Source organism: Mirounga angustirostris, unplaced genomic scaffold, assembly GCF_029215605.1.
Source record: "Mirounga angustirostris isolate CCGP_5_RB_7025 unplaced genomic scaffold, mMirAng1.0.hap1 SCAF_1, whole genome shotgun sequence".
NCBI classification, from domain to species: Eukaryota; Metazoa; Chordata; class Mammalia; order Carnivora; family Phocidae; genus Mirounga; species Mirounga angustirostris.
The window spans coordinates 211833613-211851591 of NW_026991709.1; the positions used below are offsets into that span (position 1 = coordinate 211833613).

Consider the following 17979-nt stretch of genomic DNA (forward strand, 5'->3'; position numbering starts at 1 on the left):
TCTATAAAGGATGGAAATTGGGACAGGTTTTTCAGAGCAGGATTGCTTGCTAATTTTCTCAGAGTCGTCGGTGTATCCTCTGGAGAAGGTAGATTTTGGTGATGTTCCTGATGGTGGTACAATTCTCAGGGCTGAGTACATTAAGTTTATATTGTCAGTACCATTTACTTGCCCTTCTAGGGCCACTTTCACTCCAAAGATTGAACCCTTTGCTGAGAATCTGTCAGTCTCAGTGATTCCATTTTGCCATTGTTTCTTATATTAAGAAAACGTACAGTCGAGCGAATGTGTGGACTTCCTTAATACTCCTAAGTTTACAACTCCCATTCTGAAAGGTATAATTGCCAGTCTTCATTCCAAATTGGAATCTGTTGGCCCATGAGCAATGGATGTCAGATTAGCCTTCGTGTATTTACAAGCGAGACCTGTAATTTTATCAGCAGCTTCTCCAAAGAGATGTGTTCTATCAGCAGTGCTAAAAAAAAAAAAAAAGAAAGAAACAAAAACAAAAAAACCCTGTATTTGTAGAATATTGGTAGCTCTTCAGAGTTGTTCAGAGTTCTTGGTGTTTTGGAATGCATCTTTATTGATTTTCTGACCACACGGTGAGACGTGTTTGCGGGAGAAAGGAAGGGGGGTAATAACTAGCTCACCTGCATCAGGTGGTTCGATTGATCCCTGGAAGGGTCCTAGGTCACAGAGGGAATAGGCTTCAGAAAGAGACGTGCCCGGCTAAAGAGCACCCAGTCCAGCGAGGAAGTGGCAAGGCCAGGATTCGGTCTGGGCTGGCTGCCCCCAGCACTGGGGCACATAACCAGGTGATGAACTTGGTATGTTTAAAACCAAACTGCCTTCAGGTGGTCTGACTGGGAGGTTGAGCATTTCAAAATATGTTTTAACCATATTTTTTTCTTCCAGTAAACCTTTGTTTGTTAACCTTTTCTTTGACTTTAAGAATTTCTAGGTTCAGGGCGCCTGGGTGGCTCAGTCATTAAGCGTCTGCCTTCGGTTCAGGTCATGATCCCAGGGTCTTGGGATCGAGTCCCACATCGGGCTCCCTGCTTGGCAGGAAGCCTGCTTCTCCCTCTCCCACTCCCCCTGCTGTGTTCCTGCTCTCGCTGTCTCTCTTTCTGTCTAATAAATAAATAAAATCTTTTAAAAAAAAAATTTTTTTTTCTAGGTTCAGGGACGCCTGGGTAGCTCAGTCAGCTCGGGTCGTGATCCTGGGGTCTTGGGATCAAGTCCTGCATCGAGCTCTTTGCACAGCGGGGAGCTTGCTTCTCCCTCTGCCTGTTGCTCCCCCTGCTCTTGTGCACGCTTTCTGACAAATAAAATCTTAAAAAAAAAATTTCTAGGTTCAGTAGTCAACCTAAGTGAAAAATTAGAAACACTTTTCCAAAGAAGTGGCTCGTCTTCCCCGAGTTGGGTGAGTGGTGATTTATATATAGTTCACATTTGGAAAGTCCACACAAATGTCAAGCATAATCCCACTACCCAAGGGTGACCCTCTTTTGTGTATATTTCTCCAGCCTTTGTTCATACTCTCATGTTTGTATTTTAGAAATTAGTTTTAACTTGGTGTTACAGGAGGTTGCTTTGTGTCTAGGCGGTGCCATGTGAGTACAGAACAACCAGGGGGTCTCCTTGGAGAGAGAAGGCACCACCCCAGAATAGTGGGAGACGCACATCAGATGTAATTCATTGTGGCTTTACTTGCAGCCATGTAGTCACCGCAAGCCATCACTGTTCCTCTTAGAAGGGACACGGACGGCTGTAGCCGTTGAGGGGGAACCAGATCCGCGTGTATTACCCACAACAAAGCTGAGGGGAGAAGTGCTATAGTGCAGCATGCTGAGTGCCGTCCCAGCCTCGCGGGGCCTCACAAAGCATAGGCACGGGCGGTGGAGCCCAGTCATTGACAGTAAAGGCCATTCAGTAAAGGTGGTCGTCCCAGGGAAATTGTTTGAATAAGTTGACGCACCTACAGTGTTAGGGATTTTGTGTTTTTTTCTTTTTTCTTAAGCAAAACCAATACGCTAAAAAAAACCAGTTCTTGATCCTGGTACACACCATCAATTATTATGGTATGTGTTTACAGTTTAAAATATTGGGGGCGCCTGGGTGGCTCAGTTGAGTGTCCAACTTCTGCTTTTGGCTCAGGCCATGATCTCAGGGTCGTGAAATCCAGCCCCTTCAGGCTCCGCGCTTAGCAGAGTCTGCTTGGGATTCTTTCCCTCTGCCCCTCCCTCTGTTCATTTTCTCTCTCAAATATTTATTTTATTTATTTATTTTTTTAAAGATTTTATTTATTTATTTGACAGAGACACAGCGAGAGAGGGAACACAAGCAGGGGGAGTGGGAGAGGGAGAAGCAGGCTCCCCGCTGAGCAGGGAGCCCGATGCGGGGCTCGATCCCAGGACCCTGGGATCATGACCCGAGCCGAAGGCAGCCGCTTAACCGACTGAGCCACCGAGGCGCCCCTCTCAAATATTTATTTAAAAAAAAATTTATTTTTACTTTTATTTTTTTTAAGATTTTATTTATGTATTTGACAGAGAGAGACACAGAGAGAGAGGGAACACAAGCAGGGGGAGTGGGAGAGGGAGAAGCAGGCTTCCCGCCGAGCAGGGAGCCCGATGCAGGGCTCGATCCCAGGATCCTGGGATCATAACCCGAGCCGAAGGCAGATGCTTAACAACTGAACTACCCAGGTGCCCCAATTTTTTTTTTTTAATAAAGTTTTTTTGGGGGCACCTGGCTGGCTCCATCGGCGCATTCCGACTCTTGATCTCACTTAGAGTTGTGGGTTCAGGCCCCACATTGGGTATAGAGATGACTTAAAAATAAAAAAAAAAATTTTTAAGGTTTTTTTAAAGCGAATATTATTTTAATTTTTTTTTTTTTTTAAGATTTTACTTACTCATTTGAGAGGGAGAGGGCATGAACACAAATCGGCAGGGAGGGGAAGAGGGAAAGGGAGAAGCAGACTCCAAGCTAAGCACAGAGCGAGATGCAGGGCCCGATCCCAGGACCCTGAGATCACGACCTGAGCGAAGGCAAATGCTTAACCTACTGAGCCACCCAGGTGCCCCAAAGTGAATATTATTTTAAAGACAGCTCCGGGGTGCCTGAGTGGCTCATTCGGTTAAGCATCTGACTCTTTGTTTTTGGCTAAGGTCATGATCTCCAGGTTTTTGAGATTGAGCTCCAGGTCAGGCTCCACGCTGGGCATGGAATGTGCTTAGGATTCTCCCTCTCTTCCTCTGCCCCCGACAGACAGACACACACACCACTCTCCAAACATACACACACACACTTGCGCGCGCACACACTTGCGCGCGCACACACCCCCACACCCTCCCCCCCAAAAAAAAGCTTTGTACTGTGGAATTTGAGAGAGGAAGAATGAGCTGAGAGGTTTCTTTGGACAGCCTGAGCTCTGCCTGGGTTGTAGGGAAGAAAGGGCAGGGAGCACTGGTTAGGGAACCCTGAGGGGCCTGGCTTTCCCGTCCTGGACCCTGGCACATGGCGGGCATTTAATAAGTGTGGGATTTAATTACCCGGGACAAACAGCATTAGGGAATATGGGAGACAAGTGTGAGTGGCAATGATGATTTAGTTCACCGCGTAGAATAAAGCTGCCTTCAGCTGAAGTGTTACTAACAGTTTCCACATGAGCTGGAACGTAGCCATCTTAACTCCCCCAGAGTATGCAGAAGTGACCAGGTGCAGTGTTCAGGGTGGATGGCCCACTGCTTCATGTAGCAGGCACCTCGCATCCTCATGCTGTACCTCTGTTCTATTTTATACTGAATTTATTTGGAAAAAAACTTAAAAATTCCACCTGGAGTGAAACACTTAAAATCAGTTTTTTGCAAGCATTCTTCTCTAGTTGGGAGTGTCTCTCGTGTGCCCGTGTGCTGTCTTGCAAACCACTGCATCGAGCAGTTCGGAAAACTGTCCATGAGCCTGCAGTTCCGTGCTGCATATTTCTAGGTGTAGCAGAGAACTCCGGGGGGAATAAGGGCTGTGTCTCGAGCGGGTATTAGATCATCACGGCAGCTTCCCAGTAACTATTCCCGTCCACTTGCTGCCCGGCTGGCTGGTTGTGTATGGAAGTCAGTAAGTGTGAGCTGCTGCCAGAGTCCCAGGAACTCAAGTGTGATGACCGTGTTTTTAAATAGAACTGCGATTAAGAAGGAGGAGAAGATGGAGAAAAAGGAGGAAAAAAAGCCTGAAGACATTAAGAAGGAAGAAAAAGACGAGGATGAGCCGAAACCAGGACCTACAAATCGGTCCCGAGTCACCAAATCAGGTGAGCAGCACCTGCCCAGGGCTCCCCAGGAGAGTAGAGCCTGGTGGGAGGGGCTGGGGGGGTGTCATGGAGTGAGCCAGTGAGGGCGGTGTGCCTGGGCTGACTGTGGGCTCTGTTGATCGGCAGCTGATAAAGCAGCAGGGCCTCAGGGGATGACTGGCTTGAAGGAGTCTCTGGTGACATCACACACCTGGAGGTGTTCCGCTTCGTGATTTATGGTCACTGGCGGCTCAGGGACCGGGCTGCTTGCTCTTCCTGCGTACCTTTGGCAGATGTGCGAGGGAGAGGTGTCCTGGTTCTTGTCACAGATTTGATGCTGTTCTGCAGCTTGTTCCGCACCTTCAGATTGCCATGAGGCACCACAGAATGTTTTGTGGAGAAAACAAAACCCAGTTCTCCCCGCCCCTCCCCCCCAGTAAAACAAACAAAACTCAGCCATCTGGAGCCTTGGAATTTGGTACAGCGCATTACAAATTAGATCTTAAGTGTTTGGGGTAATTTACTGGCAGTCTCATGAGGAACGCGTTTTTAAAATGTTTCTCAAGTATTGCGAATCTCCCCAAATCAGTAATAGTCATGGTGGTTAAGAGTTTGGTTATTGTGTCATCGAGGGGAAGAACCCATTTGGAAGCCTTTATTGCTGTATATGAATGAAGGGAAGCCCAGCCATCTGATTCAGAACACAAGGGCCTGAATTCTGCAGAGCTTTCCAGAATGTGGAGGAGGACTAAAAAATGGAAATTGGTTATCCTGGAGCCACTAGGTTTGAGCATGCGGGTAAAGGAAGCTGGTGGGTTGGATGTGTTTGTGTTGCAGAATGCACCTTGACTTAGATTTACATTGTAAGATTCGGGGAAATCACAGCCACTTCATCCCAGGTGAGCAAAGACCTGTGAAGGTACACCAGCTGCTTCGTGTCCGTAATGTGCGCTGCAGGTCAGAACGAGGAGAGAGAGGAGGTGCGGAGGCTCCAGGGGTTCGCATGAGTCCCTAGAGGGAGCAGCGAGAACCCCCAGTCAGCCCGTGCGCTACCTGCTGTCGGGAAGTGGGGGCATCAGCGGGTTTTCAAAGATTGCTTTTTTTTTCCTGAAGGAAGCAGAGGAATGGAACGGACGGTCGTGATGGATAAATCGAAAGGAGAGCCTGTCATTAGCGTGAAAACCACAAGCAGGTCAAAAGAGAGAGTAAGTATTGCTTCCTCCCCAAGTCCGGCGGATTTGTGGGTGGTTTAACGACCACTTTGATTTGCATTATGAAAACAACGTTGTCTCACCTTTAAAAGTTGAAGAGTTTTTGAAGTGCTCAGAAGGCATGTTATTAACTGTTTCGATTGTACGTACACACACAGAGTTAGGTTCTACAGCTTATTTCAAAACAATACTTAATGTTTTTACTTTCCCTGATGGGGTGACCCTTCGCGGGTTCTTCGTCGGATTATACCATCTTTTTGAAAGGAAACCGGTTCACAGAAAGCCCACCATTGGGTAGGATGGGCAGGACCCAGGCTGTTCAAGTCAGAAGGCAGGCTCTGCTCCTTGGTTGACCTAGTGCTAGTTGATTCACTTCTTCTCTTGATTTGTTCGTCTTCTGTGACATTAACGGGAAAGAAAAGAGTCCACTGCAAAACCGACTTTGATGTTGTCAGAGAATGGACCTCCATTTCTTAAGCGGTACACAGCTGGACAAACTAGTGGCTTCTCATTTTGTTTTTTTCCACCCTGGAAAACAAAACCTTCTGCTTACCAGCTGAAGGTTCTAGCTGAAACATTCCCGAGGAGAGCTGTCCTCTTGGAGCGAACGCAGAGCTATCGGTATTCATCCAAGAACATTTTGTTGTGAAGGACTGACTTTTGAAATGAAAACTTGTGTTCTCGAATACACTCATTCATAATGTCTTACGGGCTACGTGAAAACCATAAAAAGAACTATAAAAATAGAGAAATCTAAAGAAAGCCCCCCCAAAAACCCCATAAACTTACCACCGGAATAACTCTGGAGTTAGAAAAAATAAATAGTAATAAAGTGTGCTTGATTAGAACCTTGAGGTCATGTAGGAGGATGACAGCATAATAGAAGCCTCTTCACTTTCACGTGGACTCCTCACACTTCCTTTCCAAGGGCATCGTACACAGGACACGGCGTGTACGCTCTTATTTCCAAATATTTACGGAGTCACAGGAAGTTGCCAAAATAGTATGGTTTATGTACCCATCACCCCGCTTCCCCCAGTAGTTTCTGCTCACATAACTATAGCCCAGTTTCCAAGCCAGGACTGTGACATTGGTCTGTGGGATGTGCGTGCATGGAGTGCTAGGACTTTCAGTTACAGTGGAGTCCACGTGAGCACCACCGCGGTCAGGATCCAGGGCCAGACCGCAGAGATCTCCCGCTTGTGACCCACCCCACCAGCCCAGCCCCAGCCCTGGGAAGCTGGTCCTCTGCTTCCCATCTCTAGAATGTTGTCCCAGTGAGAATGTAGCACGTGACCTCAGCATGATGCCCTTGAGAGCCGTGCAGGTTGCGTGTGTGTGTATGTGCCCTCTCTTTAAAGCTGTGTTTAGCTTCCCCTCTCTTCCTCGGTGCTGCCTACGGAGGCGGCATCCATCTGTTACTGGGCATCATGGCTGCCCTCAGACCTCTGGTGAAGCCCAGGATCGTTAAAAAGGGGACCAAGAAGTCCATCTGGCACCAGTCAGACCGATATGTCAGAATTAAGCGCAACTGGTGAAAACCCAGAGGCACTGACGGTAGGGTGTGCAGAAGATTCAAGGTCCAGATCTTGATGCCCAACATCAAGGGAGCAACAAGAAAACAAAGCACACGTTGCCAGGTGGCTTCCGGAAGTTCCTAGTGCACAACATTGAGGAGCTTGAAGTGCTGCTGATGTGCAGCAAATCTTACTGTGCAGAGATTGCTCACAGTGTCTCCTCCAAGAACCGCAAAGCTATTGTGGGAAAAGCAGCCCAGCTGACAGAGTCACCAGTCCCAGTGCCAGGCTGCACAGTGAAGAAAATGAATAGTTTGTTGCGCACGTCATATTCGTGTTAATAAAACCATGAAACTACAAAAAAAAAAAGCTATGTTTACGGCTGCCCTGTGATCTCTTACCCAGTCCCTCGATTAGGGACACTTGCTGGTGTCACGGCCCCTGTTGAGGACTGCTGTGTGGCAGCGTTGGTGTGCACTGGCCGTGGCGGGCTCCGGGTTTCTAGGTGCCGAGGAGCATGGATGTTGTTCTTTGTGACGGATGTTCTCCGAGTGCCCTTCAGAAAGGGAACAGGATCCTGTAGTCCCTGGGTGTGTAGAGCGCGCCAGGCTGCTGGTATGTGGGAGGCCCGGCTGTGGACACTAGCTGCACCCTCACCTGGGCACTTCAGGCGTCTGGCCGTCCGCCCTCCAGCCTGTAGTGTGTGGGAACAGACTCAAAACCCCTTGCCCATCTCATGGGTGAAGAGTATCATCCTGGTGTTTTGGGTTCCGGTCTTTTTTTGTGATGGGATTGTCCTCTCTGGGGCCCTCTCTTTTTGGCAGAATATCTGTTCGTAACTGTTCTTGCCTTTCTATTGGGTTGGTCCTCCAGCCCCACCACCCACGAGGTAATTAAGAAAATAACCTGGGGAGGGGCGCCTGGGTGGCTCAGTCGTTAAGCGTCTGCCTTCGGCTCAGGTCATGATCCCGGGGTCCTGGGATCGAGCCCCGCATCGGGCTCCCTGCTCGGCAGGGGGCCTGCTTCTCCCACTCCCACTCCCCCTGCTTGTGTTCCCTCTCTAGCTGTGTCTCTCTCTGTCAAATAAATAAATTTAAAAAGAAAATAACCTGGGGAAATTTTTTGAAATGTCTCCCAGGCTCCTTCCCTAGAGACCCTGAGGTGGTGGGTCAGCAAGAGGCCCTGTATTCCAAGCTGTGAAAGCTTCCTGGGAGAGTGATCGTGGCTAGCTTGGGTGTCCTAGCCTCCGAGAGCCTCAGAAATGAGAGTCGGCGGGTGACATTTTGTGCCTTATCCTGGAAACGGAGTGGCAGGGCAGTTGCCCGTGACTACTTTGTAGCTGAGTAGGAGCTCTCTTTCCCAGGAGAGCTGCTTCGGCCTGTTGTATTTGAAGGCCTGAGGCAGCAGGTGAGAAGTGAGAAGTGCAGTCCATCATCCAGCTGGGCATCCAGTGTGCACCTGCCCCATGGCTCTGTGAGGCCTTGTTCTAGATTACGCAGAGTGCTTGGCCCTCCTGCGCTAGATCTGCCTGTAGGTTTTGTGGGGTGTCATCCCTCCTTGCTCCTCCGTGACGCCCCTTGTTTGCGGTGTGTGAAGGTAGCTCTCGAGTGAGCAGCGTCTCTGGGCTGTGGGTGAGCTGAACTGCCTGCTGGGCCTTCGTGGAAACCATGGGGGACAGAAGAATTTTAAGCTACCCCAGATACGCATATAACTTTCTTTGTGTGCTGGTTGCATTTTTTTGACGTTAATAAACCAATTTTGGTAAACAGAGCTCCAAGAGTCAGGATCGCAAATCAGAAAGCAAAGAGAAGAGAGACATCTTGTCGTTTGATAAAATCAAAGAGCAAAGGGAGCGCGAGCGCCAGAGGCAGCGGGAACGGGAGATCCGAGAGACGGAGAGGCGGCGGTGAGTGGGGCCCCGCAGCCTGGCAGGTGGGTGGTCTCCTCTGGGGGCGTTCCGCCTTTCTCCCCAAGCGAGTGACCTGCCTGGCCTAGGCTTGCTGGCTGCCTTGTTTCCCGAGGCAAAAGGCGAGGGTCAGCAGGGGTCGTGGTCAGCCTCGGCATGATGTTCCTCAGAGCTGGTTTTGTTCGAGACCTGAGCTGATAATCAAGAGTCTGACGCTTAACCAACTGAGCCGCCCTCATCAGAGTTGCTCTCCACTGTGTAGCGTTTCTCCTGGCCCAGGTAGCAAGCTCACCTGTGTGTGGCTTTGATGGAAGGACCCCCAGTGTCGAGGTCTCAGTCTTCCCTGCTGAAACCCCACATAAATAAGATCAAGAATGCAGCCAAGGGATGTGGCATTTTTATTATTAGAGATGTTATTCACGGGAGTGGCGTCTTCACTCCTGAAATGTCTACATCTCCGCAATTTCAGGTGGCCTCCGTCACACACGACATTCTTTGCCACACTCACCTTTTGTTAAGGAGGCAGTTTATGGAAGGAGGCCTGTTCCCAGTCTTGCCTTCTGCCTTTTCCCATCCAGGGCTCCCTTGTCATTTTCCCTCGTATACCGCTCGGCGAAACGAAAGCTTTACGTCATGGTGTTTGGAGAACTTGCTTGAGCGAAAGCGGGTCGTGTAGAAACTTCTCCAGTTACGCTACATTTGCTTCCCTACATAGTGGGGTTCCGGTGTCTCTGCTTATGTAGCTTTAGAAAGTAAAAGCACCATTGGCTGTCATGTTTTCCACTGGCTCACACTGACTCTGGAGCCTTTTCAGTCCCTGGGGGGCAGGTGCGAGGAGTGGCAGCGACTCCTGTGGCAGATGCAGAGGGGGCGTCCCCAGTCCCCCTCAGCTCCGGGCGTGCGGTGGCTGATGGTGCGAGCCCTGGCGCCAGGCCGCATACCGCGGCCCCCTCAGCTCATGCCTGGCCTTCTGTGCCCACAGCTTCCCAGGTCGGCGCGAAAAGGCGCGGTCATTAGAAAATGCAGCCTTGGGCGCCTGGGTGGCTCAGATGGTTAAGCGTCTGCCTTCGGCTCAGGTCATGATCCCAGGGTCCTGGGATCGAGTCCCGCATCGGGCTCCCTGCTCCTTGGGAGCCTGCTTCTCCCTCTGCCTCTCTCTCTGTCTCTCATGAATAAATAAAATCTTTAAAAAAAAAAAAGAAAAGAAAATGCAGCCTTGTAGGAGCGAAGGTGTGAAGGAGGAGGGCCCATTACACAGCATCGTGCAGTCCTTCCTCCGGGCTTCTCTCTGTGCAAGGCAGCCTTCGTTGTAGCAGTCAGCCTTGGCTTCTCTTACACCTCTCCCCCTTAATGTGTGGCTTCACTTTGGTGCCTTTGAGCCAAGTCCTCAAGGCCCAGACCCCACCCTGCTCTCCCCTGGCTTTGCTTTTGTGACAAAGGAGAGTTGCGAGGAGGGGGTTTGCGGCCGAGGCGCGCAGCTCAGCGGAGCGGGGTGGCGCCTGTCCCCCACCTCCCCCTTGGGAGGACGGTGCCCCGGCGCGGGCAAGTCAGGGCGGCCTTCCCGTGTTCCCGCAGAGAGCGCGAGCAGCGCGAGCGGGAGCAGCGCCTGGAGGCCTTCCACGAGCGCAAGGAGAAGGCGCGCCTGCAGCGGGAGCGCCTGCAGCTCGAGTGCCAGCGGCAGCGGCTGGAGCGCGAGCGCATGGAGCGCGAGCGGCTGGAGCGCGAGCGCATGCGCGTGGAGCGCGAGCGCCGCAAGGAGCAGGAGCGCATCCACCGCGAGCGGGAGGAGCTGCGGCGCCAGCAGGAGCAGCTGCGCTACGAGCAGGAGCGGCGGCCGGTGCTGCGGAGGCCCTACGACGATGGGCGGTAAGGACCCGGCCCCCTTCCCTGGAGGGTTGGGGACCTTGACGACCGAATCTGGGGCCTCTGGACGCCCGCGCAGGACTCACAGCTGCCTCCACCTCGAGTTCATGGAGTTTCTCCATCTGGGGGCTCTGCGGCGTTTTCCCGGAGTTACTCTGCAGAGAAGCTTGATGGTTGCCACTTGGGGAACAGTTTGTGATGCTCTCGCTTAGGCTGCCCCGTTCTTCACACTGCGGTTCCTGGTGGAGCATAACCACCTGCCAAGTGCCTGTCGGGGGCCGGCCGAGCCTGCGATTAGGCCCGTGGGCACCATGACCTCGTAGAGGGAGAGGCATGGAATTGCACTGTAGAAAAGGAAATTGCCTTCCCGTTCACAAAGTGGGTTTATTGGTCTCCAGCCCCTCTGAGCTGCTTAATTGATGGTCACCCATCACCCCACCACCCATGCATGAGCCCAGTGTTAAAAATCAGGAAGAAGATAATTGAATGCCATCCTGAGCTGTATGTAGTTCACTATCACCCAATCTAATTCCCTTTGCTTTTGCAAAAAACTCAGAGGGAGATGCAGGTTACCATAGAAGACAGGAAAGGGGAAATGTGGCAGCTCGGAATGGCGTTCCAGAAGAATCAAATATTTCATTTCCCTTGCATCTGGGCTCACACGGGGATCAAGGTATTAACAGCCTTGTGATACAATTAGCTCCCAGCAGCCCTCCTTTCAGGACTGTCAGATGAAAATACCGGCATGCCTCTTGGCAGTTTGGGGGATTTTAATTTATCAAATCAAAGCAATAATGATTGAATGTTTAGAGATTAGCCCTGCAGGACATTTTACACGATACTGGGTCTGGAGAGAGCTCCCCTCCCCACCTCCACCTCTTTCCCTTTTCCCCTCATTCTCTGTCATAAATGAAATTCACGTCCTTTTAAAAATAAAAAACAGGCGAGATGATGCTTATTGGCCAGAAGGCAAGCGTGTGGCCATGGAGGACAGGTACCGCCCAGACTTCCCTCGGCCTGATCACCGCTTCCATGACTTTGACCATCGAGACCGGGGCCAATACCAGGACCATGTGGCTGACAGGTCAGCACCCACCCTCTCCTGCAGCTGTGGACGGAGCCAGCTCAGCCTGACGCAGGCATGGGTCTCCCTCTGTTCTCCGACGTCTCATTTACTTGTGAGGCTCCCCGTGCCTGGCTGACCCGCTGCACGTGGGATTTAGAAGCTCGCGCCTTGAGCAGGATGTTGGACTCGGGCGTCCCTTAGGGCATCCTTAGCTTGTGTGGCGGGAGGACCCTCAGCTCCTTTCACGCACTGCCCTCCACAGACCAGTGGGGACTGGGGGCGATTCCTGAGTCTCCGCAGCCCCATGCCCAGCTCTCCAGGGCCCATACTCTGGGCCTCACAGCTCCCCTGGGCTCTGTCCCAGCCACCCCTCCACCAAAGCGTCCCTTGGGAAACAGAGGGTTTCGAGGAGGGCATGCCCAGCCTCCTGTTTCTACGGAGAGAAAGCCGTCTAGAGAAGGGGTATGACCCGCCTGAGCCTTTGCAGGCAGAGCAGGCCGGAGTCCGCGTCCACGGGGTTCACTGAGCAACAGAGGTTCCTGTGCCAGCACACCAGGCAAGAACTGACTGTAGCACGCGGGAAAGTTCTTGCTGCCTAGCGTGGTGGTTTAAAGGTTTGAAAAGGTTTTTTTTAGCCAGGCCCTTTTTAAAAAAAAAATTTTTTTTTTTTTTTTTTTTTTTGTCAAGTGTCTTTTTAAACGGGGAATATATATATGTAGTTCGTTAGAAAGGCAACCCTCAAATTTCTAGTTTAAGAATTCTCTGTCTGGGTTTCTTATCATGTTCCCCTGGGCTGCATATCCCTGAGCCGTTTCACCGTTCATAAGCTCTTCTGTAAGGAAGGGAGAGCAGGGGAAAGACGGGCTGAGAAGCGACTCATTTAATGAATGGTGGTTTGAGATTTGGTGTGAATCACATGTATTGGATCAAATCAGAGGTTGGGGACCCTCTAAGGCTTCTCTGGTAGACCTTGGATTTTGTCACTTGGCCACAGATAATAGGCATTGGCTTCGTGGTGTGGGTCACTACCTCTGAGATCCCTCCAAGGGATTTTAGTTCAGTAAAATCTTTATTCCCACCTTCTTAGGATCCGGTTTCACTCCCACCCTCAGGGAGAAGGCTTTAGATGCAAGCCAGCTTTTTTGCACAGGCCAGTAAATTACAGTTCTTACTGGGTGGAATGGAATAAGTACCCCAATTGTGGAACTCGTGTGTGTGGCCTGCCGAAATGTTGTCTAGTGCCACCAGCTGCCGTTGGAATGAGATATTTCGCTTTTGCAGGAGGGAAGGTTCAAGGTCAGTGATGGGAGAACGAGATGGGCAAGTAAGTAAATCCCAGACGCCAAGCCTGGGGCGCACCTGCTTCTGCGTTGGGGCGGGGGGTGGGGGGGGCAGATTGCGGACGTGTCCGTTCTGGCCGGTGAGTGGAAGTGTGCATCGTTGATTGTTTTCTGATTAGTCAGTCTGTGTTTTTCGACTACGTAGGGCCTGTGCCGCCTCCTGAGAAGGATGTATCTGGGGGTCTGCGGGCACTGACCACCCTGGGGGTGTGGGAGGGGCCTTCCTGTCATCAGCAAGGAGGAGGTATCCTGATTCTTCCAGGGAAGACTGACTCTTCTCAGAGGACCCTTGGGCGGAGCCGTCAAGCACCATAAAGTGCGGGGCTCTCCACATGCACAGGGCCAGAGAGGCCTCAGCTGGCCCTTCGTGTGGCGCCAGAGATGGAGCTGTAGGGACACTCAAGGGTTCTGAAGCACTGTCAGGGTTGGAAGGGAGCATCCGGCGAGCTGAGGGTCAGGAGCCACAGCCTGGCCGGCTGCAACAGGCTCACAGGAGTGATGTGGCTAGAGTCGCCCTGTCCCTCTTGTGCCTTCCAGCACTACTCAGACGACCGCCATGGCCATGGAGGACCACCAGAGCGCCACAGCCGGGACTCCCGGGACGGCTGGGGGGGCTACAGCTCTGACAAGAGGATGAGTGAGGGTCGGGGGCCACTGCCTCCACCCAGGTTAGCAGCGAGCGGCTCTGGAAATGGGCCGGCCCTGGGTGCCTTGCTGGTTTGCCCCCAACAGCCCTTTCCCACTTTGCCTCAGCCCCTAGGAATGGGATCCCCTGCCTGCTGATGGAGACAGCCCTAGAGCCTTTCTTACACTTGCCCCGGGGACCAGAGAAGCTTTATGCACCCCCACCCCTGTCCCCCAGTCACCTTTAGGCGCTTTTAAGGCAGGTGTGGTGCCTGTCAGAAGGTTCTGCCTCCCCCAGGTGGGTTTTCAGGTATGGAGTGAAGAAGGCAGCACCACTTTGATAGATATAAACGTAAAGTGTTCTTTCCCAAGTGACCTATTTAGCACTTGGTCCTTGAATACCATTTAGTCCATTTTGCCTTAAATACCTGTGGGAAATGAAACCGGGAGAACTCCTCTGCAGACAAAAGATAGCCCCGAGCGCCGTGACCGTGGGGCTGGGCGGCTGTCACCCACACATGCAGGGCAGCCGAGCATTCGCCCTCGAGGACAGGTGTCGGGGGCTCCAATGGGCTCCTCGTCCCAGGTCTCAGAGGACAGGTCAGCCTGGGCCTGGACCCCCTGGTGGCTGCTGGTGCTCACACACTGGAACCCTGTTTGGATTTGTACTACCTGGAGTTTCTCTCTAACTTTTTTTAAACCACTTTTATGAGTCACATTCACATGCTGTAGGGTTGACCCACTTGAAGTGTACCATTTGAGGGCTTGTAGTGTGTTCAGAGCTGGCTATTCATCACCACCATCCATCACAGAACGTTGTCAGCACCCCCAAAGGAAGCACCCGTTAGCCGTCACTCCCCATTCTGCCTCCCACTGATCCAGTCTGTCTGTGGATTTGCCTCTTCGGGGCATTTCACACAAATGAAATCACATTATGTGGCCTCTTGTCTGGTTTCTCTCAGTATCGTGTTTGCAAGGTTCATCCACGAGGTCTCACGTGTCAGCTGCATCCCCCCCCCCTTTTTTTTTTTTAAGATTTTATTTATTTGACAGAGACAGCGAGAGAGGGAACACAAGCAGGGGGAGTGGGAGAGGGAGAAGCAGGCTTCCCGCTGAGCGGGGAGCCCGATGCGGGACTCGATCCCAGGACCCTGAGATCACGACCTGAGCCGAAGGCAGACGCTTAACGACTGAGCCACCCAGGCGCCCCAGCTGCATCCCTTTTTATGGCTCAGTAACGTGCCACGTGTGCGGAGACCACACTTTGTTTCTCCGCTCACCAGCCAGGGGACACTGGGGTGGTTTCCACCTTGGGGCTGTCACAAAGTCGTGCTGCAAGGAATGTTTGTGCGAGAGTTTTTCCATGAACATGTTTCCCGTTCCCTTGGGTGGGTAAGCACGGATGGACTAGGCGGCTCCCACGGTCACCGCGTGCTGTCCTGTTTGACCGCCTCACTGGCCACGCGTTAGGATCCCTGTTTCTCCACATGCTCGACAGCACTTACCGTCTGTCAGTTGGCCACAGGCCAACCTCGCAGGTGGCACGCGTGGTCTTGGCGGTAGCTGGGCTGAGCTCCTGCTCGTGTGCTCGCTGACCACGCGTGTGTCTCTGGGGGCGTGACTGTTCTCATCCTCTGCCTCTTCCCTCAGGAACCCTTGACCTGGGACAGGACCAGCGGGGCCACGGCCTCACCGTAGAGGCGCCAGGGACACTTACCTATCTGCTTTCTGTTCTGACCGAAGGGCTGGACGTGACTGGGCGGAGCACAGTCAGAGGCTAGAAGAGCATCCGGAGCGTGCGTGGCCAGGCTCGGTGGACACAGGCACGGCGGGCCGGGAGCATGCGCGGTGGCAAGGTATGGGCTGACTCTTGCCAGGAGCTGAAGGAGGGCCGCACGTTTTCAGGACAGTCCAGGGGCCGGTCCCCTCTGGCAGTTGCAGAGGCTTCCAGGAGCTTTCAAGAGGGGAGTGTGTGCAGACTCTTTCCTTTCTTCCAGGTGGTGAGAGGGGCCTATCTGGGCCCTCGGGGCCAGGACACCTGGCAAATCGGGGCGGGATGTCGGGGTAAGGAGTTTCGTCCCTGGATAAAATTAATTTGTTCCTGCCCCTCCTTTCCTCTCCCTTTTTTGCGTGTCTGACCAACTTGCTAGGGTGACTGTTTTGAAAACAAGCCCCCAAAGTGGCTCTTGGCAGCTTCTGCAAGTCGCACTCCTCAGTTACCCGGAATGCAGTCTGGGATTATGATTTTCTCACCTGGAAAAAGCCAAACAGGTCTAAAGGCTGCAGAGCCGTATGCTGCCCCACATAAGAAAATGTGAAGCCCTTCAAGGGGACAAAACGTGTGCCTTTGTTCCTAGGCGAGGCGGCTTTGCACAAGGCGGGCATTCCCAGGGTCACATGGTGCCCGGTGGCGGACTGGAAGGTGGAGGACTGGCCAGCCAGGACCGGGGCAGCAGAGTCCCGCACCCCCACCCCCACCCGTACCCCCACTTCACCCGTCGCTACTAAACCCCACTCACCCCGAGTGTCCAGGTAGGCAGATGCACTGTTGAATAAGCTCAGCCGGAATTACCTTGAACTTGTGGAACCTTTTCAGAAACAAAAGCAAATCCTGCCACCATGTTGTAGCTCAAAACAATGTGAATTCACTTTTTTTTTTTAAATAAACGTGTTCTTCTCTGCCATTTTTAAGACAACATTTCTGTTAACGAGGCATTCCATTTTCCATTAATAAAAGTTTATGGTTCTCACTCGTGTGTGTTGCAGTGATTGCAGAGCAGAGGGCGGTGCCCACCTCAGCAGCACCCTTGTGCTTGTGGGTCGAGGCTGTCAGCCCGTCTGAGCGAGTCCTCCCAACAGCCCGGCGCACTCCCCTTCTCACAGATGAGGAAATGGGTCACAGGGCTTGCAGTAGGTGGCAGGGCTGGGATCCGAATTAGAAATTCTTAATTGGAGGAGGGGGGCATGCATGGTGGGGGCCTCAGACCAATCACTTCACCCCTTATGCTAGCGTGCCTGGGGTGGGGGGCATCTGGTGATGGTGTGCAGGGTTTGGCGATCTGGCTGAGGGCAGGCCCTGTTTGGTGTGGGACTGGTGGTGACGGATTCCCCCCAGTTTTCTGGAAATGCAAATTAATATGTAATTTCCTCATGTGTGATTATAAAGGATCCTAATATTCCTCGTTAAAGTCTGGCACACAAGGCACCTGGCTGGCCCTGAGTGGTGAGCGGGAGCCCTCCAGTCCAGGCCCCTCCAGTGTGACCCCACAGTGAAGTGCTTCTCCCACAGGACAGCTGAGCAGGTGCCAACAGGGAGCTTGGGTGACCGCAGGCCCATTGGGGCATCCAAGGGCCAAGTTTGTGTCCCACAAATCCTGGCCCTGATCCGGATTGGGGAGAGTTAATTCCCCCAGTGCCCCTGCTGGGAACCTGGATTCCCTCCCTCCAGAACTAGGACAGCCGCCCCACAGGCTACCAAACAATTGCCAATTCTCCTGGAGTAGCCTGTGTTCCCGCTGGGGTGTTTAGTTTTAAAAGAGCAATCTGAAAATCTTCCCCAGCTTGCCGTGGAAGCCTGAGCATTAAAGGCAGGTCGGCTCTGGCTCTTGGTGTCCTCTTTGAATTGCGGCAAGTAAATACCTCGTGAGCTCCCCGGCACCACGGGGGCTTTTGGAGTCATTTTCCGGTGACAGGTTGACAGGATGCTGTCTCCATGGTGCCTCCTACACGGGGCCCGTCTCCTCCGCAAGCCAGAGTCTGGAAATTGGGGTCTGGGCTCACCCACATTGGGTGATAAAAGCCATAATCAGCCTGGGGTTGTGGGTGAGACCCGTTTTGAGATCTTGTCCCCTCGTTGCTGTGGAGCGACCGCCCTCCAGGGGTGACTGACATCCGGGAGTGAGACTGAGGGCCCTCGGCCTGGGCGCTGCCGCCGAGCTGCCCCGTCAGAGCTTTGGACAGCCTGTGGGGACGAGAACAGCCCCTTCCAAACAGCTGGGCCTGACACCAGACTCGGTTTTACGTAGATGCATAAAATCTGTGTTTGCTAGGGCTGCCGTAAGACAGTGCTGGAAGCAAATTTATTCTCTTGCGGTCCTGGAGACCAGAAGTCTGGGGCAAGTTTCCCTCCGAGGCTGTGACACAATCTGTCCCATGCTC

General features: G+C 52.5%; 1 protein-coding gene across 16 annotated transcripts in view; it reads left to right on the forward strand.

The window, feature by feature from the left end:
* The window catches only part of SAFB2 (scaffold attachment factor B2), a 33862-nt gene extending 17291 nt beyond the window's left edge, over positions 1–16571 (forward strand). For 4 of the 16 annotated variants that reach the window (XM_064572630.1, XM_064572620.1, XM_064572642.1 and 1 more), the window contains 11 exons: positions 4185–4315; positions 5408–5499; positions 8792–8928; positions 10504–10794; positions 11735–11875; positions 12945–13007; positions 13139–13181; positions 13735–13865; positions 15565–15677; positions 15819–15885; positions 16179–16571. In XM_064572630.1, the coding sequence (XP_064428700.1) occupies positions 4185–4315; positions 5408–5499; positions 8792–8928; positions 10504–10794; positions 11735–11875; positions 12945–13007; positions 13139–13181; positions 13735–13865; positions 15565–15677; positions 15819–15885; positions 16179–16329 (1360 nt within the window). In that variant the 3' untranslated portion in view covers positions 16330–16571. The other 12 variants (XM_064572640.1, XM_064572643.1, XM_064572647.1 and 9 more) reach the window with 11 other exon arrangements.
* The last annotated feature ends 1408 nt before the right edge of the window (positions 16572–17979 follow it).